Raw genomic sequence first — 25497 nt, forward strand, 5'->3', positions numbered from 1 at the left:
TGTCACTTCACCTGGTACCTGTTCCATGTGTGATTGAAGGATGTTTTTGCTGCATCCTTCCCGAGCTGTGTCCCTTCACCTGATACCTCTTCCATGTGTGATTCCCATGGAAAAGTGTCTCTGAGCAGCTCCCCAGGGTGTGTCAGGGACGTGCCTGCTGCTGTGCATTCCTGGAGCTCACACAGTGACCTCCCAGCTGCGGTGACATGCCACATGTCTGGTGCTGAGGTCACTCCTGAAGATCATTTTTGCGCTCTTAAGTCACACAGATGCTTCTGGAACTTGCACCCCTTGCCAGTTTTTATTATTAGCTCCCTCTAGTACCAGTAACTTTTTTTAGTTTTAATGAGTAAAGATTTAATCAGCAGTGATCTGAGCTTTGCTGAAGCCTCGTGGATGAAATGCTCTCGTCAGTCCAGGCCATGGGAGCTGAATTTTCTCAGCACTTGGCCCTTTTCACACTCATAAATAAAACTTCCATTTAGACATGAGCATCCTCACCAGTTTCCCTGGGACTTGAGTTAGTGACTGTCCTGATCTGGGGAGGGAGAGATGCTCCAGGTCTCCTCATTTGGGAAGTTTGCAATACCTGCTGAGCATGCCTTTCTTCCTGGGAATCTTTGGAATCTCTGACCCTGTGGAGGTAGCAAAGCCCTCACCACAGCACATCCTCCCCTTTCCAGAATAAAATCCACCACTTTGGAGAATGGTTTCTTTAAATGAGTTCATTTTTTATGTGGTGGTTTTTTGTTGGTTTTTTTTTTTTTTTTTGTTCAAAATGAAACATCTTGGCATGGTGAAGTGTGAGGACAGGAGAGAATTTGCTGGAAATTCTGAGAGACTTAGCACGCATGTGCTAATGGGATATAATTTCCACCCTGCCATGTCTCTCCTCATACAGACTGAGGGCATGGGCTGTTCCCTCCTCGTGATGAAATCCTGGAAGCCTGATTTACATGGCTCCAGGGCAGCCTGGTGAGGAAGAGGAAGCCTGGCAGCACAACGCCTCAGAGATGCCCCATCCTGTCTTAGGCAGTGCCACCCCTTTCTGCTGGCACCTCGCTCCTCCTGGAGCCTGTTCCCTCAGGCAGGATTCCCACTTTTCAGCTCTTCCCAGATTTCACCTCGGTTTCCCCCTTTTTAATAGGAATGTTTGGCCTCTTGCACTCGGGCTCGGGGAGGAGCAGCTTGTTTCTGTAGCTGGCCTGGTGCCAGATGTCATCACTTCAGGCAGTGCCACGCTGCACATCTTCAGCAGTTTGAAATGGAGAGACAGAGAGAGACAGATAAGATCAGCAGCTTTAGGTGATGGCATTGTTTCAAATAAACCATGCATGACCCAAAGCTTCCACTTCAAATGGGGAATGAAATTGCTTCATCCTTTGACAGCTTGCTCCATGAAAGAAATTTATCTTCACTTAATTGCTTTAGATCCCAAGAGGCTGTGTACAGTAATTTCTAGGAGATAATTATATCAAATTAAAAAAACTATGTGACTATCCGGCTGCTGAGCACGAATGCAGTGGCCAGAGACGAGAGCAGGGAGGAAGGAGGCACCACAGCTGAGCCCTGCTCCAGGATCCTTCTCCTCATGGTCCACAGGCACTTGGAGAGCCCAGGAGAGTCTGCCTGCAGGGCATTGTGAGCTTTGAGCAGAGCAGCGAGCTTGGAGCTGGGAATTCTGCTCTCCCAGAGCATCTTGAGGAGCAGGGAAGCTGGGGCATGGCAGGGATGTTGTCACCCCTGCCTTGTCCCTTGTGCTCAGGACACCTCGCCAGGAGAGCTTGGCAGTGCCTCCATCCGGTTCGTTCTCCCGTGTGGATGTACAGTAGAGCTGAGGAACAAGAAAGCTTGTTGATTTAAAAACATGTATATTTAGAAGCAGAGTGTAAACTTCCTGCCCAGGCTGGGATTGGATTCTTGACTATGTTTGAGTTTCCAGTTTTCATTTCCTTTGCCCTCATACTTAACATTGTGTATCTCCCAGAGTGTGCCCCAGACTAATCTCTCTCTAACCCTCCCTTGCCCTGCATTTTTCTGCCATTATTTGCACATCAGTTCCAACTCTTCCAGGAAGCAGCATATCTCCTGATTGTCACTCCATGCCACGGCTTAGCCTGGACTCCTGCAGGTCTCCTGTGTCCCTCTGGAAGTGACCTCAGACCCCAGTCAGCAGCAGATCCAGGCTGGGGACTGCAGCAGGGACAGAACTGCTGGCAGTTGCCATCCCTCAGAGAAAGATGAGCTCTTGGCACGGGTTTGAAATCCTGAAGGGACACTCATTCCTCTTGTTAGCTCATGGGAAACAGTCACTGACCAGTCCCAGCAGGGGTAAATCCATCCTCTAAGTCTTCTCTTTCTCTCCTTCACATCAGGCTTCACGCCCTCCCTGACTGCTCCTTGTGACAGCTCCTGCCCTGCCATTGCCTTTACAGCCCATATCCTGGGGACAAAGAGAAAGTTGTTCCCCCCAGGGCTGTGACAATTTTTTTGTGTGATCCAGCGTGGGCTTTGAAAGGGTTGACAACAATCCTGAGCCAAAAGTGAGCTCCTCCCCAAGCCCTGTGATGTGCAGGCTGGTTTTTGAAGTGTGCTGCTGCTTCAGCTGTTCCCAGGAAGTCTGCAGGGGAACCGTGTTTGTGCTAACGAGGTAAAGTCCCCTTGTGTTTCTGGAGGGGATCTGCTCAATGGGCTCTTTGATGTCATCTCAGTTTTTGGACTTACATCAAGTAAATCTAAAAAAGAAAAGAAATGTTTTGGCTTAGCCCAGAACGTTTGCACCTGAGCAAGATGACCTGTGGCTGTGCTGAAATCTGTGGCCACAAGTAGAGCTGTGGCCTGGAGCAGGGAGACGAAGTATTGAGTAGTGGGAGAGTTAACACATGTAAAAAAGCTCCTCAAAGCAGTCCTCAAACATAGCACTGTCCCCCTGTGCTGATCAAGGTGCTACTGATGGTCAATTTTATACCACCCTGGCTGCAGACAAAACTGGGTAGTTCAGGCCATTTGTGCCATTCTGAACAGCCTCTCCTATCTTTCCCTGTGGCTCTAGAGCCCTGAGAAATGTTATGTTGGGATGACTGCCCCTAAATATCCTCAGATTTCATGTGTTGTCTCCTAGTTCAGACCTCACAGTGCTGCCATGAGGTTTATAATGAATCATGGGAGTATTCAGTTGCAGAGGGGTTGGAACTTTAAGGTCCCTTCCAACCCAAACCATTCTGAGATTCTTGGTCCTGGCTGCCCAAGCCCAGCTCCCTGAAGGTCACACATCCTGATCTTCAATTCTAGCTTGTTGTTAATTTTTTTTTTTTTTTGTATGAGGTGTCCTGACAAAGCCCAACACATCACAATGGGTAGCAGCTTCCACTGCTCTCCCTGACAGCCTCTGCAGCCCAAAGAGCCTTTGTCCCTTTGTGTCCTCCTTCTGGGAATGGCAGAAACTGGCAGAAGAGCAGTTAAGAAATGGAGTGTCCAAGGAGCTCATCTGGCTGGGAGCTGCTGCTCACAGCAAAGTCGACATTTTTGTTTCAGAGGCCACGAGTGAAGGAGTTAATGATGATCCCAGATGGCTTCAGACTTTGCCTCTTGCCACCCCTTCCTGTTCCCCCAGGACCTCAGATGGTGGCGGGAGATGAAGTAAAATTCTGGAGTTTATTGTAAAGTTCATCCCTCTCCCTAAATCATGCTGGAACTTGTGTGTGCTGTGTTGGCAGCTTCAATGGGATGCTACCTGGTAATTAATTAGTTGTCAAGAGACAGCCCAGAGCTTCCAAGCCTTTATATTCTTGCTAATAGAAATTGCTCTGATTACATTTTCCCCCTTGGCTGGAGGGATGAGGAGCAGGAGTGATGGTCCAGGGGCAGCTGGAGCACGCCTGCCTGGCCTTTGCTGGGGCTCCTGTGAGCGTGCTAGCACATGCTTCCATCAGCACAGCCCCTGAGGGAGCCCACTCCTGAGCCAGGCCTCTGCCAGCCTGCTCTGCTCATGTTTCTGTTTCCCCTGCCTTTGCAGGTGAGCCCTGCCACAATTCCCCTTCAGCTGCTCCTCAGGGTCTTCCCTTGGCATCTCTGTTCCCTTCCCCTGCCCAGGCAGAGGTGCTTTGCATGTGCTTTTACAGCCTTTTTTCTGGGCTCAGCTTAGAGAGACATTCAGTGTCTGCAGAGGTTCCTGGTGTTTTCCCTCAGCCTCACTTCTGTTTCCTTTTCATTTTTATCTCCATGTTTCTGCAGTTAGTTGTCAGCAGATTTAGGTTTTTACCTGCAGTGTGTGATCAGGGAGCGAGATGTGCCTGGATTTTGTGCTCAGCCAAGCAAGGCACTGGTCCTAAGCTGAGTTTACCTTACCCAATGTTTGTTAAAGAATCATTTCCATTTTTGTACACTAGTTTATGTTTTTCCCATATTTTTTGCAGAGATTCTCTGCTAACAGCTGACAGTTCCATTCTCCTCCTCTCTGACCAGTGTCTGTGTCTCCCCTAGCAGCCTGACACCTTGAGCAGCCTCAAAATTAGAATAATTGGAGCTGAACTCCATCATCCATCCTTATGCTTCTCTGGTCAGCACCACCACCTTGGGGGCAGCACTCCCAGCTCTTTGGGAGGTGTCACTCATTGCTCTGCAGCAGGTCACAGTCATTTTCTGTCTCAGTTACCAAACCTTCCCGTGGCTCCAGGGAGCAGCTGCCTGGGCAGGAGCTGGGAGGGGATCAGCCCAGCCCTTCTGGCAAGTGCAGAGCCCAGCCCATGGGTGCTGCAGCTCCTTTAATGCAGCCTTGGCCAGGTTTTGGGGTATCCCCAGCGGGCTGCAGTGGGGTCTGGATAGTGCAGTCCTGCTCAGCACAGCCTGTCCAAGCAGCTCCCAGCCACCTTATCAAGCTTAGGTGATATCAGCTCTAGTGATTATCAGCTCATTTTGTGATTTCAGCTCTTTGCTTGCTAAGTGCCTTAGGCAGATGCAGGGAGAGAGAGGAGAGGGCTGTGTGAGGTTCCACAGGAGTGTCTTTGTTGAATCTTCTGTGAAGATTCTCAGGGACAGATCTTCTGCCAAGCTGGGCAAAAGTAGGGGTTTTTAGGGTACAGAGGTTTTAGGAATTGTCCAATAGTAGGGGTCATGTGACCTATAGCCTTACAGAGAGATAAGCAAGGGTCCAAAGGCAGAAAAATGAGTTTCTAAGGTCCAGTTATCATGAGTCAGCATTTCCTATCTTAGGCTGCTGAATGCCATGGTGGCTTTGCAGGTCCTGGGCGTGCTGCACTCCTTGGCCCTGGGGAGCAGCTGAGCCCTGGCTGATCCCAGGAAGGCTCCCTGGAAGGCCGGGATGCAGCGAGGCTCTGCCGGATGCTCTCACGCCTGCCCGGGGCTGTGCCTTCCCTTCCCACCCCCGGGGAGCCCCACCTGACACTGCTGCCTCTGCAGACATATGGTCCCTTGTCTTTGTGTTTGCTTTAGTGTGGGAGGGCTCCACGCTGAACTCCTGGAGCTTTTAAGCTATTGTTAGTGCCGACCCGGCGTGGCAGTTTTACAGGCATGGCCCCAGCCCTAACAAAGGCAATTAGGATGCTATTCTGTTGGAGCTTTGGGGATGAGAGATTTCTAGTGTCTGGAAGGAGCAGTCTGGAAAGGGCATAATCTAATGCAGAAGATGAAGACAAAGGCATTTTGGAGGCAGGATGTGGGAGAAATGGGGGCATGAGATGCTCAGAGGGCAGAGCTGCTGCAGGACTGGGGATGCAGGAGCTCAGCAGCTCAAGGTGCAAGGATGGAGTGAGCAGGAGAGAAGCAGAGATGCTGCTCTGGGCAGGTACAGGGAGGTGCTTCTGCTGGGGTGGGGTGAAGGGGGAAGGGGAAGACTTGGGTGCTCTGTCCTTGGGCAGGAAATGATGGTTCTAGTGAGAAAAGTGTGGGGTGGAAAAAGCCCCAAGGTGTGACAACGACTCGAGTGTCACCCTGCAGAGTAGTGAGCAAAGGAGACGGAGGTGACAGCTGGGACAGGAGTGTCACAGGGCTGTCGAGTGACCTTGGAGGTGGCACAGGAGGGGTGGGGGAGCAGCAGAGGGTCACAAGGGCCACCAGCAGCATGTGGTTTGGTGCGATTCACCCAGGGCGAGTCAGGAGGCCGTTCCCAGTCACAGGGCTCGAGTTGCATTTCTTGCTGCTGGCTCCTTCCTCGCTTGGCTTTTCCAGCATCTGATCTGAGTGTTTGTTTGCTTCCAGTGATTTCAGTTGTTTTCTATTTTAGCTCCTGACCCCGAGTGCCTGGGCTGGGGCAGGCAGGCACCGTTTGAAAGCCGCCACTTGGCGGCAATAACTGTTCGAGCCGCGGAGCAGCACCCATCTAACCCCTCTTTTCACACACTCGGAGCTTCCCAAACATTAACCTTTGGATTAAAATTTTCCATGCTTGGTCTCTCCCCAGATGTGATGTCTGAGCTTTGGTTTGGGTTCATGTTTTTCCTGTTTGCTGGATCCGTATTATGGGAGAATGAAAGAAATACTTTTCCCATTTACAAAAAAAAAAAAAAAAAAAAAAAATTATAGTCTTCATTTATTTGGGGTTGTTGTTTTTTTTTTTTTTTTCATTCGGGGATTCACCAAAAATGGTTGAAGTTTGAAACTGAAAATAATTAGCTTGGCTGCAGCAGGCTGTTGTCACAGCAGTCAGGGATGTGCCACAGCTCCAGGTGTGTGACACTGTGGGTACCACCAGCACAGCCTGCTCAGCCCACTCCAGGTACATGCAGGCACTGCCAGCAGAGCCAGGAGAGCCTTGCTGTGAGTCAGCCTGAGTAACTCCAGATCTGCAAGAGGGCGTCTGGCTTTTTTGTTTTTTAGAAAAGAGGGGAAAAAAAAAGTTGTTTTTCAGGCTGCACATGCAGGCTGCCGATGCCGGGGCTACGCAGGCTCCTGGGCTGGGTGAGTCAGGCACAGGGCTCATCCCCTGCTCCTGCTGCAGCTCGTGGCACAGCCAGGAGATGACATGCTGGGGACACAGCCACATGCTCGCCCCTGTGGCTCAGCTAGTGCCCCAAGCCCCCTGTGCAGCGTGGCTGTCACTGCCCTTCTTTGCAGGACAACCTGCCTCCTTTCATCTGATGCCACCAAGGGGCTGCACTGTTCCTTGTCCTGAAGCCAAACACTCAGATCCCACTCTTTGACACCTTCTTCTCCACCTTGGACAATGCTCTGCGTTTCCCTGCGTTGATTTTTTATTTTATTTTTTGCTGGCTGCTGCACCCCTCCTTTGTGCTCCAAGTCTGCTCGCTGCTCATCGGGTGGGGACCTGTGCTGCTCACACCAGCACTTGTAATGTCTGGCCTGCAGTTCTGCCAGAGGCCAGAATTGGCTCTGGGTGCACGGCTGGATCACGAGGACGGTGTTAGATGGAGGGTGGAGTGAGTGAATACCCCTCTCTTCCTACTGTGCTTTCAGGAAATGTCTCTAATGCAGCTGTAAGTGTGAATGAAGTCAAAAGTATGGATTGGTGCCCCTGCTCCAGCCCACCCCACTTGTCGGGGCCCATCCAGAGTCCCCACCCTATTGTTCTGCTTCAGCTCCTCCGTTTCGGGGCAGGGGCCCTGCTCTGCACTCAGCATCCACTCCCGAGAGGAGGAGCTCTCCCGAAAACAAAGACACAGCGAATAGCTTTCCTTTCCCCACCGAGCCAACGTTCCAATTCCTCCTTCCCTTCCCTTCCCTAGGTGTGTTTGCAGTTCTTGGCCCAGCTGGAAGTGAGCAACTGCAAGACTCAGGCCATTAATCATTTGCCAGAAAAGCTGAGTATTGGGTATAAGTAGCAGAGCTGTGCTTGCTGCTTCCTTAAAGCAGAGCAGGATCTGCGTGGGCCAGAGCTCAAGGCCAGTGCTGAAAATCACCTCTCTGCTAGGCTAAGGGAGCATGTCCTGCTTGGAGCAGCCCCTCCTGGAAGAGGACATGGGCTCTCAGGCACAAGAACGTCATCGGGAGTCCCCTAAGTGGCAGCATTTCACTGTGAAGCAAAACAGAGCGTTTGTCCCTCCCTGAAGTGGCTGCTGGAAATGGTGTGAGCCTCTTCCCGCCCTGCCCCAGCCCGGAGCGTGCTGCCAGCGCGGTTCTTGCGGCAGGGGGGAAATGCCAGTGTTGGTAATGTCTCTGGGGCTCTGGTGTCCCAGCCAGCCAAGCCGTGGTGGCATTTTTCTGGTGTTATTCCATTGCCTGCCAGCCGTGGTGGCATTTTTCTGGTGTTATTCCACTGCCTGCTCTATCCCCACCCTCTGTTTTCAAGGGAATTCAACACTGGCCCCGACGGAGCAGTCGGAGGAGCTCCTCCCTGCACATGGCAGCCCCGTGAGCTGCCCTTTCACCAGGGCTTTGTTAGTTCAAAGCAAAGCTGCTTCTCCTTCCCTTTCCAAAGCTGAGGAGAGGCAGAGTGCCCTGAGCTTCCCAGCAGCATCCAGGGCTGGTGAGGCATGCGAGCAGCACCGGAGCAGCTCGGCACTGATGTTGCTCTGTCTGGCTTCTGGTTTGTGGAGCAGAGGTTTCTCATCCCATGGCTCTGACTCAGGTATCTGTTTCCTCTGATGTGGGCAGCCATCACTGGAGCTTTTACCCTGGGCATGCTGTTGTTTTGTGTCCCCAGGGGGTGGTGGAAGTTGTGGGAGAGCTCCCTGAGTGCTGCCACAGCCGGACAGTGCTCTGGATCCCTGGGATGGGAAAAGCAGCATCTCTCTGTTCTAAAGTTCCCCTAAAACTGGTGGGATGAGCATCCAGTTTGTGTCCTAGACTGAAAAGTCTGAAGGAAATGAAATACACACACACCTTGACTCAAGCCAGTGTGTGCACTTTAACTCAGATTTTGGGCTGTTGCTGGGTGTCAGCTCAAGGACCCTCAGCTCTCTGCTCCACATCCAGCTCCACGTAAGAGCAACACCAAATTCCTTTGGCACTGGATGCTTAGGAGGGATCTTTTGTGGTATTTCTTTGGCTGCATTTTCCTGGCCAAACAGCCCTGCCTGAATTCAATACCGTTGTGCCACTGGCACTAACCACTCTGACCAGTTTACCTAGAGAGGGTCCCAGTTCAGCAGGTTGGGATTATCACCCACTGAGAATTGCTGGTGTTTGAGGAAGTGAAAACCCTCTGGGGAGGCTGCAAGCAGCGGCCAGGTGGGAGCTTTGCTGCTTTAGGAGGTTTTAGTGGTTCTCATTAAAACAGTCTCCTGTAGACTTAGTTTCCTAAAAGAAGAGGAGAAAATTCCAAACGCTTTCATCCCAGTTCAAGTATCCACCAGGGCAGGGAACTGTGGAAGTTACGGTGGGATCTCAGATGACATTCTCTGGAAAGAAAACTTAATAGAGTGCAAGTATGAAATGCTCAGGCCAGAGCAGCTGTGCCCTCTGCAAGGGCTTGGCCAGTGCTTGCATCTCTCCCTCGCCTGTGCTGGGTAAGGAAGGGCAGGGAGGGGGAAATCAGGGGTCTGCTGGAGGAGCCCCTCTACTTTGGAAGCCTTTGGCACCTCTGTGAGATATTTAAATGACAGACAGACATATAGGGATCTGTAAATACTCATTTGGTGCCAACTAAACCACAAAGAAGATACAGCATTTGTGGTCCAAGGAAGTTTAAATATTTGTGGTCAAACTTAAAATTCGACATAAAACTCTCATCTGCAATGGAAGGCAGCCAGGAACTGCATGGAGAACGTATAAGCTGTGTAAACTCACAGAAATGGCTTCCCAGCCAGCTCTGCCAGGACCAGGCAGAATATTCCAGCTCTTGCCTCTCTGCCTGAAGCAGAGGTGGCACAGGAAGGGCAGGAGGTGGATTGGGCAGCTGGGGGCTGTCAGGGTGAGCTCTGGTTTGCACCTTTATGTTATTTTTATTTTGTAGATTGCCAGCCCTGCTTCCCCGTTCCTGTGCTGTCATGCTTTTCCTTCCACCACCCAATTTCCCACTGTCACAGCACTCTGTGACACTGCTGCTTTGTCCTGTGGGACAGGAATCTCTGAGTTACCCGGTGGGTGAAATACTGGGACAGTTTCTCATTGTCTCCATGGGGAATCCTCTGGAAAGAGTTTGTGCTGCTGGTGAATCTTCAGGGTTTCCTCCTGTGAGCCCCCAGCAGGGCCAGCTCCAGAGACACATTCCGGAGCAGGGAGGGTGCCAGATAACCACAGCAGTGTCCCCACAGCACAGGGCAGCCTGCATTGGGCTCCTGCCCCTTTTTTTCCCCTCCACATATCCTGCAGAAAGGGCTCTGTCTCAGGGCACTGTCGCAAGAGCTCCCTGAGATTTGCAATCGAGATGTTGGATTGAACATTCATCAGCCGCATTTCCCAAATTCCAGGAGAGACAGATCCCAGTCCTGGCACAGCAGCACAGTCTCTGGTCACCAGCGTGGCCCCACAAGCAGATGTACCCAAAAAAAACCCCAGGGTGGAGAGGTGTGGGGGTGGCCCTGCCTTGTCCCCAACGCCAGAGTCCTCTGATGGTGGCCTCAGAGGAAGGGCAGCGTGCGGCTGCTGAGAGCAGAGCTGTCGCCTTTCCCTTACTAAGCAATCCTCCCTTCCTCCACTGAAGAGCCTGCTAACCACTTTCTTATCTGTCTGAACTCTGCAAAACAATCTCTGGCAAGGCAGGCATCCTCCAAAATGGCTGAGGAAATAAATTCCCCCAGTCCCCGAAAAGGAAAAGACTGGAGGCTCCTGCGGCAGGGAGAGCAGCCCATGCCCTGTGAGAGCTGTCAGCTGTGCCATGTTGGCTTTGCTGAGGATAAGGAGCTTGCCTTCCTGCTTCCCCAGCCTGGGATCACAGGTTAGGGGCAGGATTTCAGGGATTTGTCTTCCCTGGTTTGTGTTCCAGTAGGATTTGCAAGGGAGAAGCAGAGCAGGCTCCTTTGGACTTGGCTTTACTCGTGGCCTGACTTTTTCTGTTTCTTTCCTTGGGGAGTTTGGAGATGTGCTGGGAGCTGGGCTGGGAGACAGGAAGGCACTGAGGTGGCTGTAACAGGGAGTCCCTGTGTGTGAGTCACTGTTTCTCCAGGAGTCATCTGTCTCTCTCACAGCTGTGATTTTTCAGCCCCTCGTTCACATGACAGACAATTTAAATTTGTGGTCCTGTGCTCAAGGCTTCACCTTGAAGAGCAGAAATGCCCTAGGTGTGTCACTGCTGTGGGGATCAGCACATGTGGTCATGGTGGGTGGAAGCAAATTCTTTCTCCAGTGAAAATTCTTGCAAAAAATTCCTGCAGTGTCTTAGTGGAGGCACCATTTTGCTCTTTGGAGTAGCCCACAGCCTCTGCTGAGCTGTTGGCACCAATGCCTGAGGACACGAGGAGAATCAGACACTCACAAACCAGATGAAACATCCCCATTACTCACTGGAAGCTTCCTGTATTCCCATCATCTTCTCAGGGACTGCTCTGGTGGGGGTAAAATTAAACAAGCTGAAGAGCCACCTCCTGCCTACGAGGTGTCAGATGCAGCCCGGAGCCAACTGCTCCATGCTGCAAATGCTGCTGCTCCCTGGATCTGACAGTGAAGTTCTTTAGCACATTTAACAGGTGAGTAAGACATTAGGGCAAGTCTTTCCAAGCATCAGTGAAAGCCAAAAGCTTGGTTTGGAATCCAGCAGGAACTTTCCTCTCCAGGCTGTGTAGCTCCAGGGAAGGAGTTGGTCCTGGGCTGGGCTGTGTCAGCTCTCCAGGCCATCCTGGGCACTTTAGGTGGATCTGGAGGATGGTTTTTCATCTGGAACATCTGCTTTGGCTTTGGTGTGACTCTTCCACAAAATTAACTAAAGGTTCCTGCAGGACCCTCAGAGGTATTTTGGCTCCAAGCCCCAGAGCTGCTCACAGCTTCCCCCATGTCACTGAGTCTCACCTTGATGTCCTACAACTGCCAGCAGTGACAGGTACCAGAACCTTGGCAGGAATCTGTGCAGGCTACTCAGGGCTTCTTCTGGTCTCTGACCCCAAAAACTGGGTGACTCAGCTCAGATCCATCACTTTGCACCTTTATGTCACCCATGTGTATTCTCTGCATCACTGCACTGGATGAGGCAAGCCCAGCAAGCCCTGGGGATGGTGGGCAGCTGGCTCCCTTTCCATGCTGCTTTCCAGCTTTAAAGGCCAGTCCTGGCTGAGCTGTGTGGCCTTTAAAGCTGGAAAGACGGAGGTGTTTGCCAGGCCAGAGCACATCTGCTGTGATGACTCGTCTGAGACTGTGTGTGCCCCAGTGCAGAGGCTGGAGCTGTGCCTGAGAGAGGCTCAGCATGCTGGGAGAGAGTTTGGGATAAGACATGGCCACATTTTCTCTTTGGAGAGTGGTTCTCCAGCTGTGGCCACGGGGAAGAGCAACTGGAATGGTTCTTCTGGGCTTCTCTGTCTTCCTTGGGTGTTTTCTCATGCTCCTCTCTGTGATGGAGCATCTGGCATGGATGTGGCAGATCCTTTCCCCAGATGTGCTCTCTGGTTGGTGCACAGGATCCAGCAGTGAGATCCATCCAAGCCAGAGGTGCCTTGGTTTGGTCCCTGCTGCAGCCACTGTTGCTCTCTGGGGTCACATACAGCGTTGCAGGCACGTGGGAACCACGTCCACAGAACCTGCTTGTGGGGTTGGTTGAAATTAAAAGTTTCTCTGAGAGACCTGTGCCTGCAGGCAGCTCTCAGCTGCCGAAACCAGGGTTACACCCAGCTGTGAGTGCCTCTGCCCAGCTGGTTTGGACACCTTGGGCCTCCCTGCCCAGGAACCAAACCCCTCCAAGCTGTGTTTGGGGCTGGGCAGAGCAAGGGGCTCCTTGGGTGGGGAATGAGCCCAGGGGAGTTGGGCTGTGATGAGTCCAGGGTTGAACCCAGCCCAGCTTCTGTGCAAGCCTGTGAGATTAAAACCCAGAAGGGATGAGACCAAAGGAGGCAGGCGCTTTCCTTTGTGCTCCTCCTCCGAGCTGGCTCTCCAGGGATGGGAGGAGGCAGCCCAGGGCACAGAGAGGCACTGAGCCATGGCCTGCCTGGATGTTTTGCAGGGTCAGTGCAAACGTTTCAGCTGGGCAGGGCAGTCCCTGCGTGGTTTAGATTGTTTGGGGCTCACTTGGTCTCAGCATCGTTCAGCTACTTCAGCTAAGACATGTTTAAAATGATGTGGCAAAAACAGTGTTATCCCCACTCTGGATTGTGCTGGAGCTTGGCTCTGAGTCCTTGTCCTATCCCGTTCCCATCTCCCAATCTGGGATGGGATCTCTCCATGCTATGACTCAAACTTCTCATGTCCTTTTCCCCTTCTGAATGCAGCTGTCAGGATGTGCTGGTGTCTCCCCCTCTCACACAGGAATGCAGAGCCGGCAATGGCAGCCTGTCCTCTGAGCAATCGCTTCTCCAGAGCTGCTGCCTCCTGTTTCCTCGTGGAGCCGCAGGTTTTGTCGAGGGAGGAGCAGCCAGGATCCCTGCACACACCTCCAGCAGCAGTGGGGACCACGTCCCCCCGGGATGTGGCAGGTCCCCGCGGCTGAGCAGGGCTCCCCTGGCCAGCTGGCTGGGCTGCCGGAGGCTCTTTGGACTTAGCTGAAGGAATCTGCATTCCTGCCTCCCAGTTGTTTGCTCTTTAGGACGCTGTGTAAAATTAACAAGTTGTAAAAGTTGATTGAAGGCGGCGGAGGGTGTGACAGGGATTTTGGGAGCTGCGGGAGGGAGAGCGGCGTGCAGAGCAGCGGGGCCGGCCCGGGGGCAGAGGCTGCTCTGACCCAAAGCGAGAGCCAGGGCTGGTTTCTGGTGGTGTCACCAGCACCAGGTGCAGGTGTCCCCTCAGGCACAGAGCTCCCAGCTCGCAGAGCGAGCCCTTCCCTCCCCTTAAATCTTCTGGAGGACATGTGGTGCTGTGGTGTGGAGTCCTGTGCTCTTTCCTTTCTGCCTGTTTTATCAGTGGGGGGAAATGCAGCTGAGACCATAGAGGGGATCAGCTTCATTAGATCTTGGATGCCTTGGTTGGACTGGGGAACCTCACTGACTGCTGGCAGGAGGTGACACTCATGAGGTCCTGGTGGCACTGGCACTGCAGAGTGGCTTTGAAAACACAACAGCTGGTACAGTTAATGCTGCAGCCCTGTGGGTCTCAACAGGCAGTTAGTGTGTGTTAATGCGTGTCCCGCTGTGTCTTACTCAATGATCAGTATGTTAATGTGTGACCCATGAATTAGCAGTCGGCTAATGAGCCTCAGCAGCTTGGCCAAGCAGCCGCCAGCCCCCAGTGGGTGGCTGGTGCTGGAGCTGGTGGTGAGCGCGTCTGATGGAGCGGGAGATGGGGAACGTCTCCCCTCCAGCCCCGATAGCAATCGGGGCTGCTGCAGCCAAAGCCGCCTCAGTCCCACGCCTGGCCCGCAGCCACGTGTCCCCGAGAGGCACCGCGGTGGCGAGGGGCTCTGGGCTGGCTCTGGGGAACTGAGCCCGGGTCACGGACGGGGGCACCAGACCACTTCAGCAATTCTCGTTTTCGGTTTTCCTTTGAGAGCGGCTGCGTTCGTGTCAGGCCTATTTTCATACCCAGCAGTGACTCGGAGCCAGGCTTTCGGTTCCTGCTGTCGTGCTGCACGGAGGGGGAAGGGCTCTGTTCCCCGCTGGGGCTGAGGTGTGTGCTGCCACATCACCAGAAACATCCCCACCGTGCCATTTCACACTGCCATTCCTCCAGGAAAGCCGGGCACAGCTCCTGGTGTCCCCACCACACCCCGCTGGCATTGCCACCTGCACCGGCAGCACCATCGTGGTTATCCCGGCGCTGCCACTCACATTTCCACCCTGAAACAGGAAGTTTCTGCCCCGGGAGGGTTGCTGGGCGGCACGCAAGGTCCCTGTCCGCCCTTCAGAGAGCCCTGGGTGCCAGTCACGGGTCACTTCTTTCCCAGCCTGGCTGCCGGCAGCCCGGGGCTCTGCCGCGTCCTCCCCGGGCAGGGCTGCACGTGATGGGGATGTGCAGAGCATTTGCTCCTTCCCTGTTTTTCATTCATATGGGCTGGAAAAATGTGTTCATGAGACGAGTTGCTGTGGCATTATGTCATGGGCCTTTTGGTTGGGCTCTTTTCCCCCCCAGCAGATGAGCTGGATTTAAGCATGTGCTGTGCTAGCTTGGCAGGAAATCTGGTGTTTCCTACTGGTTTCTTCTTCAGGGGAGGAAGGAGTGATCCCACCTGCCCTTGTCCCCAGCCCAAGCCAGGGGTGAAGGGAGCTCTTCTGCATTTTGCCCAATCATTCCTGATCCAAGAGGCTCAGATTTAAGCCTTTGTGGAGCAATGGCTGCACTGCAGCTGTGCCAGCACTCAGCCCCTCCTGAAAACCTCATGGATGTGGCTTTTATTTCTAGAGGTGTCTTGAGAAATCCCTCAGGAATGGGGTCAGGATGGGGCACCCATCTCTTCCCCACCTTACAGGCACTTCCTGCATCCTTTTCCCCACTGCTGCTGTTCTTGGCCACATTCTGGCATCCCCTGGCACATGGCTGGCGGTGGTGGGCACTCTGCTTGCCCAGCAGCCTGGGCACAACAGAACTGCAGATACCCAGACTGGAAAATCCCTGGGCAGAAGTTACCCCATGTGAGTCAGGCTGGGTCTCCGTGGCATTAGCCCATGGAGCTGGGGGTGAAGCCAGTGGTGAGGTTTCCACCACTTCCCTCAGCTGCAGCCCAGAGCTCTCAGGAACTCTCAGGAGGGATGTTTCCCATGACAGCCATTCCCACTTTGCTCGTGTTCTCTTTCCTTTGGACTTTCCCCTGCACACGATCATTCCTAAAGGAGAGCCAGGAGGTTGGGAATGTTCCTGTGGTGACACTTGCAGGGATTGCTCCTGGCTGGATGTCACAAGCAGCAAAAGGCTGTCCTGGGAAAGAGGGTCCCCAGCAGCTCCTGGAGCTGCTGAGCTGGTGTCACCTTGTCCTTTGCCCACCTTGGTACCATAGGACACATTTTATAGCTGCAGAATCAGTAGTTATGAATCTGTTGATCCTCAAAATACTAATTCCTGTGATCACCCTGCTCACACCACCTCCCTGCAGCAGCAGCTGCCTCTGTGGGGAGGACAGGGCTTCTCCTGCCATGCAGGTACAGGGGGACAGGAGGATTTCAGGGGGACACCTACCAGCAGAGGCAGCCCCAGGTGCGGGTGCACGAGGGTGCCTCGCTCCGGCAGCAGCCGAGGTGGAAGGTTGGAGGTCAGAGGAGGGTCAGGTTTTTGACACGCACGGCAGAGACACAGTGGTTAAAATTAGCCTCAGAGAGGAAACTGGCAGTGCTGTGGAAGAGCAGAAGTTTCCTCTCACGGCAGCCTGGTGCAGCGGGGCCAGTGCCACTGCCAGCCCTGGCTCACCGAGGCACCATCAGGGACCAGGTGATGTCCACCACACCAGCACCTGGCCTGGCATCACATGGTGTGTGTCCTGGCTGTGAGGACTCTCCCCAGCTTCCAAATCCCAGTCCTGGCAGCCTGCAGAGACCTTTTTGGGATGGGGGTCTCTGAGACTGCTTTGGTCTACAAAGCAAACCCAGGGTGGTTTGGGGGCAGGGGAAACTCAGGCGTCAGCACAGACTTTGTGTCCGTAGTGTGTAGCACTTTTAATCTCGTTTGCTGACTTTCTCCCTATAAATCTGCAGCTCCCTGGGGGTGACACCAGTCAGCAGGAAGCACCAGGGGAGAGCTGTGCAGGTGCAGAGCCCTGCTGCAAGGGGACAAGGGCTGAGCCAAGGCCAGGCGTGGCAGAGGTGCCGGCTGAGGCTGTGCCGCGTGGGACAGGGCTGCGGAGGCACCGGGCTCCCGTGCTCTGGAAACTCCATTTGAGAGCCTCATAAATTGGATAATTACCCAAGCTATTGAGTTTCCTTCAGGCCAGATCCGTCCCAGCCTCCCCAGCAGGGCTCCCCAGTTGGTCTGTGAGATGGGCCTGTGGGACGGGGGCGGGCTGGAGGTGAGATGGGGCTCAGGTTTTCTCAAATGCCCCCACTCTCTCACTCTCACACCTGCATCCCTCCACAGCTCTTAGGGGAGAAAGCCAGCAATGAAACCAAAAGGAAGCAGAGGGATAGGACACATCATTGATCTCTCATGGTTCAGCAGGATTTTCCCCCATCTGCTGGGGCTGGCTGTGCCCTGGGAGTCCTGCAGCCCTGGAGTGCTCAGAGGAAGCAGGACAGGATCGGTGCTGAATGTCCTGACTTTGCCTGCCTCCTTTTCCCTGGGGACTACAGAGCAAGGCAAAGCCTTTCCAGCCATGTTTAGAAGAGGGGCACCCCTCACATCCCTGTGGTGCTGCCTGCATCCCACTGGGCCTTCTATCCCCAACATTTCCCCCTGGTCGTTACTCATCCGCTCCCCTTTGCACTGACTTTGTTTTCCTTTCCTTCTCCCCAACCCCCTCGTCCTCACCCCGTAGGTTATTGCAGCCGACTGCAAGAGGGTCACAGTTCTGAAGTATTTCCTGGAAGCCCTTTGTGGACAAGAAGAGCCTTTGCTGGCATTCAAGGGTGGAAAATATGTGTCAGTGGCACCCGTCCCAGACGCCATGGGAAAGGAAATGGGAAGCCAAGAGGGAAAACAACTGGAAGATCAGGTACCGTGCGGGAAGAGCGCGCCTCGGTGAAGGAAGAATCACCCCTGTGGGGCCCAGCCTCTGCCTGCCCTGCAGCTCCCGCTATTTATAGCTGGCCTAGCTGCGTGTGCATTTTATGGGGGGAGGCAGGGGGGGCAAATGGTGCACAGCCCTTGTCTCCTGAGTGTGCTTCGCTCGTGCCCTTTCCTGCCAACCCGGCCCGCCCGCCTCTATCTCGCACCGCTATGAGTTCCAGATGCTGCTTTTTTCATACCCAGGGTGGGGGCAGCTTTAATAACGTGCAGCACCACGGCCCCTGGAGAGGAGGTGGGCAAGGGGGTGTCAGGGTTCAGCTTCAGGATCAAGTTTATAGCCGTGGAGCTGGTTGAGCAGGGGCCTGAGCTCCAGCCTCCAGCACACGTACAGGAAGAGCTGACATTGGCGCCCCGTCCCTCCCCTGCCTCTCACATCCTGATGTGATTAAGGAATTCAACTCTTGTTTTTCTGCCCTTGCTTGTTCCTGTAGGCCTTGCTTCACTCCAGGCTCCGTGTGTGTGTTTAAGGGCCCTGCCAGCTGCTCTGCAGGTTGACTCCTTTCTTCTGTTTAATCTTGCAGTTGGAAAGGCCAGGGAAACAGGAGAGAGGAGCAGAGGCGTTGGGAACGGGAGGCTGGGTGGCCTGGTGCTGCCCAGGCTCACTCTGGCTCCCCTCCCTGTGCTGGGGCCGGGCACTCAGAGCCACAGGGATGTCACCCTGAGCAGGGACAGCACCTCCTCTCTGCCCCATGGGAACTGAAAGTCAGAAAGCTCAGAGAAGCCTAGAGCAGTGCTCTAGAGCACTGCTCAGAGAAGCCTAGAGCAGAGCACCCTCCTTGTCCCAGCTGAGCAGGGGACAGCAAATCCCCAGACAAGAGTTGTCTCTGTAAGGTGGGAGGCCTGGATCTTTGTCCTATTCTGGAGAAGATGCTGGAGGTTTTCAAGCTGGCATGTGGGATATGGGAGGGTGTTTATTTTCTTCCCAGTGTCATGACAGGGATGGTCCTGTTCTTCAGAAGGCTCCTTTTGTTGGCTCAGTCCCTCCAGTTCCTGCTGTGAGCAAGCACAGTACCAGGATAGCTCCTTCCTGCCCTGTCCCCACAGTCTCTGCTCAGCTGTAGGAATCTCTCCATGAGCTTGTTGTGCAACCCTGGAGCTTCCCTCTTGGGCTCTGATCTCAAGGGAGCTTGCAGCTCACCAGAGTGACCACCAGCACTGTGGGGCAAGCAGGTCCTGACCCCCCCAGCAGATCTGCATCAAACAGAGGCTTGTCCCAGAGGCCCTGGTGTGACACTCTCCCTCTGGCAGCATCCCCCCATCCCCTGTGGTCCAGGCTGTCCCAGCAGAGGGAAGTGAGCCTGAGGGCTCCCATCTTCCTCGTTCCCATGGCTAAAAGGTCACAGGGAGAGAAGAGAAGGTGGTTCTGTGGCCTGGGTGAAATGATTGAGCGCACGACTGTGCAGCACTGGGGTTGTTCTAAATTAAGACCACGAGTCCCTGTTGCTGACACGTGTCATGGCAGCCTGCACAGGGCAGGGAGTGGAGCCCTGCTCTTACCCTCTGTGCAGGATCTGTCTCCTGCAGCCCTCCAGGGGCTCAGAGCAGGTTTTTCTGGCCAGATGCCATCTGGAAACTCTACCCAGCCCCATCACAACCCTTGGATTTTGTGCAGAGAAGGGAGGATGGGTAGTGGCATGGCTTGAGGGCCATCCATCATCACTGGGGAGCAAGGTTGGCTGCATGAGGTGAGGGGTCTGCAGGCAGCAGTGGAAAGTTGGGCTCCTGGGCAGCACATGTGGGACACATGTTGAGGAACAGGGACTTGTGGGCTCCCCTTTGTGTGTGGAATGACTGGGGAGAGCAGCAAAGCTTGGGCAGAAGATACTAGTGAATGATGACCAGTTAGACATCAGCCACCATCTCCCACCCTCCTGTATCCCAGAGATTTGGGTATATGGGGAAAGGCCAGTGTGGCCTCCACCTAAGGTAGGAACAGCATGGGTCCTTCTGGGGTCTCCAGTTCAGGCAGTGCAGGCACACTGGGAATGGTCTGCAGAACTGGTGGGGAAGGGTCTCTAGAGAGGAAGAAGATGCAGTATGGTCTGGATGTGCTGGTGTGAGCAGGAGGTTGGAGAACCAGGGACCCTTGAATTCAGCAAAGACAAGGTTCCTGGAGAGCAGGAGCATGGCAAAGGCTGATTAGAAGTAGGGTGGAAATGTTAACAGAGGAAGTCATTAACTGTTGAAATGAGTGACCTTGAGACACAGTGAATGCTCTATCATGTGGAGTTTTAAAATCAAGATTTTTGAACATCTCCTTCTGCAACATCTGTTCCAGACCAGCTGGAAGTTTTGGGGTGGGTGCAGGAATGTCTCTGGCCTACTCAGAGGTCAGAATGGAGAAGGGCACCTGAGTTAATGAATGGATCTGAGGTTCCTGTCAGGATGAGCAGCCCGTGTGCCCTGTGGGATGAGGCAGCAGTGTTAGAGCAGCCTTGCACTGCCCTGGTGCAGGGAGGTGGGAAGAAGCAGCCTGAACAGGGATGTGCAGCCTGAGCAGCCAGGCAAAGCAGAGAGACAGGGAAATACCATGATTTCACAGAACTGGAGGCAATAAAACATCAGTGACTCACCCAAGGCTGTGGGAAGAGTTTCCCAAGGTGAGGAAGAGGGTGTGATTTTAGAACAGAGCATAAAGCTGGGCTGCCCCTGCCCAGCCTGGTCGCTGCCTTTCCTGCCCATTATCTCCTGTCTCACCTTGTCATTTCCTGAAGGTTTACTATTTATTTGGCTTCTTTTGGATGTTTAGAAATAGTCAGTCACCCATCAGCAAGGGGTGATGCACTGCCTGGCAGGGATTTGTCTGCTGGAAAAGGAAGAGCAGAATGAGAATGATCCCTGCCACCAGCACCCTTTACAGTGACTGCCCTCCTGTTCTTTTCTCTCTTTCTGCATTTCCTGGAAGAAGGAGGATGATGTGAGGATTGAGGCCTTTGAAGATGACTCTGAGACTGAAGGCAGTGGAGGAGAGATGGACATCAAGGAGCTCAGAGCCAAAAAGCAAGCGCTGGCCAGGAAAGTGGCAGAGCAGCAGCGCCGCCAAGACAAGATTCAGGTAGGATGGGCTGATCCCACCTTGCTGTGCCAGTGGTGCACAGCTCTTTTCCTACCATGCTTCAAAGGCCTCTTGGGATGTCCCATGGCACCTTAAGCTTCCTGGGTGTAATGCCACGTGCTGTCTCTGTGAAACCCAGCAGCAAACAGCTGTGGTCCTTTGGAAGGTCCAAATCTGGCTTGCTGTCCCCACCCTGGGTAAGAAATGAGGGTTTCTGCCCTCACAGGCCTTGAAATGAAGGTTTTGGGGACCCACTTGAAGCCAGACACAGCTTCCCTGTGGAGCTGCCAGCACACCCAGGAGTGGCAGGGCAGTGCTTTGGCTGCTGGCTGCAGTGCAGTGTGTGCCAGGCAGCGAGCTGTGCCCCAGGCCAGCAGCTCCTCTGTGTGTGTGCCAGTGAGCTGTGCCCCCACCCAGGGCAGAGGCTCCGTGACAGCCAGATTTGGTGAGAAATCAGCCTTCCTGTGCAACGGGGCACAGACAAGGGAGAGGGTGGGACGTGAACAGCAGAGTTCATGCAGGAGCCAGCGGCGGAAAAATAGTCTGTGAAGGGCTGCTGGAGCCAGAACGTTGCCATCGTTATGGGGACAAACAGACGGGATGCAGGTGATCCTGGCCTGGCCCTGGCCTGAGGAGAGCGTGTTTCCCAGTGGGAGCTGGTGAAGTAAACTGGTTGAACTGGGAGCAGATGCACCCTGTTGCTTTAAGAGCGATCTCACATGCATGGATGGCTGTTGGCTGCCTCCTCGCTCGCAACCCCTCTTCCTCCAGCCTCACGGCCCAGATGAGGATTTCTCAGCAGAGGAAAAATTCTCCCTGGCTCCCCTCCCCCTCACCTCCGCCCTCTCTAATGCCCAGGGCCCTTCACTTCCATAATTCTTCATTTTCCAGCCTTGAACGTAAGCCAGACACATCTGTCTGGCCATATGCGTGAACTCTGCAGTGTGTGCCGAGGTGGTTGTAAAACAGGGCTGCTGAAGGCCCTACTGGGAGAGCCTGCACATGTGTACCCTCGGGCTACTGGCGCCGGGCCCAGAACCACTGCGCTTCGCTTTTCCAAACCCACCCCAACCTTTGCAGATTTCGCCTTTTTTCTCTTTTTTTCTCCCCCCTTTTTATTTTAGTTTTTTTTTTTCATTTGAATTCGGAGCAATCCATATCAAGGTAGAAGTTTGTGTGCTGGGAGGGAGGGGCCGCCCCCACAAGCGAGTCCATTATTGTTGGCAGGTACCTGGGTCACGTTAATGCGAGGAGGAAGAAAAAGCAGCAACAAAAAAACGAGTGAGAGATTGGAGAGATGGGCCGTAAATTAAAGCGGCCTGAAGCCTTCCAGCCTCCCATGGTTGTTAAGCGGGAGGTGTAAGTAAATTCCCCACTTCCCAGTGCCTTGTACAGACACAGCAAACAGGAACTGCACATGTTCGGGGAGGGCAGCGCCGCAGCTGCACCGGGGCCCCCCGGGATGGCCGCTGCCCACTCTGCAGGGACAGTGGGGGCTGCCTGATGCTGTCAGGGGCTTTCTCCCCCCGGCCTGCTCCTCCCTTCCTCCTCAGCCGTGCTGGGGCCGATGCTCGCAGGCAGAGAGAGGTCAAAATGAGGGTGTGGGCAGCTTCAGGGGCTGCACAGCTGAGAGCTGAGGTGCACTTGGAGTCTGAAGGAGCGGGGTGGAGGAGAAGTCCTTGGGGCTTCAGTAAAGTCATCCAGGCCGTAGCTGGCTGGGAATGGCCTGGAGCACAACATGTGTGCTTGCCCCAGTGCTCTCCCTGCCCGGGTACTGACCACGCAGCTGGAGCAGCAGAGGAGCTCGGGTGGAAAATGCTGCTGGGGGAGGCCAGGTTGGAGCCAGCTCAGCATCCACCCCCTCCACTTTCCCTCTTAACCTGTGATCCTTGACCTTTCTGCTCTTCCCAACAGATTTAGTGTTTCATGGGAGCTGGGGAACTTTTCCCTTCCCTGTTCCAGCCTCTCATTCACTGCCCACCTAGGGAATGTCAGCTGCTCTCCAAGTCACCCTTTCATTTTTCTGGGGACAAGGCGCAGCTCCATCCGAGTCCAGCAGATGTGGCTCCTGGCTCAGCACACAGGACTCAGCTCCCCACACAGCAGTGGGGACTCAGGTCCAGGTGCTGTGGCTGCCTCCTGTGGAATCTGTGATGGTGTGTGCAGTCCCCCAGGGTGCAAAGCCTTCATCTCTTGGCTGTGTGGTTCCCTTCTGTGCCCAAGGAGAGCGCAGTGTCACAGCCTCACCTGGGATTTGCAGAGTACTTCTCATGGATCAAGTCACTGCCTTCTCCCCTGCAGGTTTTCCTGCCTTTGCCCTGCTCCCCAGTCTCTGGCAGCCCAGCTGTGCTGCTCATTGACACCTTGAGGGGGATTTGAGCTTCACTGCTCTCCTTAGGCCCCTGTCCCTGTCCTGGCTATCTGCAGGACTATGGAGCTGCTGGGGAAGCACAGGTCCAGGCAGGATAAATGGCAAATGGGTGGCCCTCAGCCAGCACCAGCTTTAGAGGGAACTCAGCCCAGCTCCATTCCCCTACACAAGCACAGACCTCAAACCATTACTCTGAGAGGAAGGATAGACCAGAGCAGGGTCAGGTTTCTTGTGTCCCTGGTCAGCTCTAGATGCAAAACAGCTCCCTGGCTCCACTGCCAGCCTGCCACTGCCCTCACCACATTCCCACACTGGGACAGAGCTGGTGCCAGCTGCTGACAGCAGGGATGCATCAGCACGAGGTGAAAAACCAGGCACATCTCAGGTGTTTAGAGGGAGGAGAGACCAGGCAGGCAGGTGGACAAGAAGAGGTGGCAGCAACACTGCTGGGGCAGGCAGCTCTCTCAGACAGGGCTGTCCCCAAGCCACAGCTTGTCCTGCTGCTTGGCCAGCCCTCGGTCCATGCTGTTCAGCGTCCCCTGTCCTTTGTGCCGCCGCTGCGCGCTGGGAGCGGTCGAGTTTCCTGACCGGTTGAAAACATCCCACCTGAAACATAACAGGCTCTTCCTCTGGATGCTGCTATTGTTTTGCTCAGCATTACAGAAGCAGCTCAACCGGGGACGGCCAATTATGACATGTCTTCCCAAAATAGCCTCTCTCCTGTCCCTTCTGAGCCCACGGAACGGCCGCCCCCTTAAGATGCAGCCGCTCCTTTGTGGCGGTAGTGTGAGTAAGTGGCTAAATTTAGCCGTGTCCCATTCACGCTCTCCCTCCCCGCAGGAACAATGCGGCGGGCGCACACGCACAGCACCTGCCTGGAGCGGGTGCCTGCTGCCTGCGGAAGGCGCACACCCACCCACGGCGGCTCCGCCACGGCGGCGGCCCCGGTGCGCTACCAGCCACGGGGCACGTTCACTCCCGAGGAAGACGCTGGGGACGAGCCTTGGGAGGAGGAAGCCCTGGAGCAGAGAGGCTTGGAGGAGGCATTGTTCTCGGCCCTGGAAAATCCGATCCCCGCGGAGAGCGCGGGGTTGGAAGGGGCAGCGGCGCCGGCTTTGGCCGCGGTTGGGGAGAGGGTGGTGGCGGGACGGAGGTGCTGGCAGGATGGTGCTGGCCCTTCCGTGCTGCCTGAGCGGCGTGACCCCGTGTGACCTGTCGCTTTTCTCATCGGCCTCTCTGCCATCCTGGCACCACGGGCAGAGAGTTCTGGGGTCCGTGTGCGAAGCTCCAGGGTCCATGTGGAGCCTTCTCCTTTTCTGTGCTGGTGGTGGAGGCTCTCAGTTCGCCCCCCTGTCGCTCTGCACAAAGTCCTGGCTTTTGGGGGACCCGTCCCCTGCCCACTCTAGGAGCCTTCACACGGGCATCGGCTTCCGGGGAATTCCCCAGGTGATCGCAGCTGATGGATGAGCTGGGAATTTGGGACTGCGTGTGCAGGAGTGTCTGCTCTCAGTGCTGCCACCAGCTGGGGCAGCCGGGGGAGCCACCTGCGGCTCCGGCCCAGCTCCCGGGAGAAGCCCCCGTGGCCGGACAGAGGGATGGAGAGGGGGCTACGGGTGGTGGCAGTGCCGACACCTCAGCGTGAGGGTGCGGGAGGCGAGGGGAGTGGAGCTGGCAGCCCAGAAGAGGACAAGGGGCCCCTGGTCTCAGAGGTCCCCTGCCACGTCCAGCACTGTGGGGTCACCCTGCCACTGAGTTGAGCCAAGCCGAGCCTATTTGTTTAACCCAAATAAGCCAAAGCTAAAATCCGGCTGCCCCAAAACACTTGGGCCAGGGCGAGGCTGTACCCCTGCTGTTCCATCCACCCTGGTTTCCAAACCCCACCTCCCAGGTGGACACACAGGCCACCATCTCCTTCTCCTCATTTTAGGGACACTGAGGCACCTTGGGACCAGCAGCTCGCTTCTGGCAGCCCTAAAAGCACAGAAGCTGAGTCCCAAACATGAACATCCCGATCCACACCCGCATGGGACCGTGCCCCACTGACCGGCAGAAGGGTTAAGGCAGAACTGGCCTCCCCGGTTCTGCCGCACATGGGCTCCCTTTCATCTCTGGCGTGGGGCCAGCCAGCGTCCGCATGAATCACAGGCCACTCCTCTCTCCCCCAAACCCCTTGGCCGGAGGCTTCTGCAGCCTTTTACTCACACAAACAAAAATAAATCTCGCTGCCGGCCTCTGAACTCTGCAAAGGCGAGTTTCCCTCTGGCTCCCCGAGCGGCCCGGAGCTGTGCGCGGGGACTTGGCACGCTCCCCGCCGACCTCGCTCTTTCACTCCCGGCGCATCCTGTGTCCTTCTCTCACCGGGCGGCCCGGGGAGCGGAATGGGACGTGACGGCCGGCACAGGCCTTGCTGGAGGCTGCCAGGAATCGGCCGGGT

The 25497-nt window shown here is 54.8% G+C and overlaps 1 protein-coding gene across 3 annotated transcripts in view; it reads left to right on the forward strand.

Moving 5' to 3' along the window:
• SMG6 (SMG6 nonsense mediated mRNA decay factor) overlaps positions 1 to 25497 on the forward strand; it is a 107971-nt gene that overhangs the window by 73051 nt on the left and 9423 nt on the right. For 2 of the 3 annotated variants that reach the window (XM_077188674.1, XM_054646859.2), the window contains exons 14-15: positions 17387 to 17563; positions 20543 to 20692. In XM_077188674.1, coding sequence (XP_077044789.1) covers positions 17387 to 17563; positions 20543 to 20692 — 327 coding nt within the window. The remainder of the gene's footprint in view (positions 1 to 17386; positions 17564 to 20542; positions 20693 to 25497) is intronic. The other variant, XM_054646860.2, reaches the window with a different exon arrangement.

This window comes from Agelaius phoeniceus, chromosome 20 (assembly GCF_051311805.1).
Source record: "Agelaius phoeniceus isolate bAgePho1 chromosome 20, bAgePho1.hap1, whole genome shotgun sequence".
In the NCBI taxonomy this organism is placed as follows: domain Eukaryota; kingdom Metazoa; phylum Chordata; class Aves; order Passeriformes; family Icteridae; genus Agelaius; species Agelaius phoeniceus.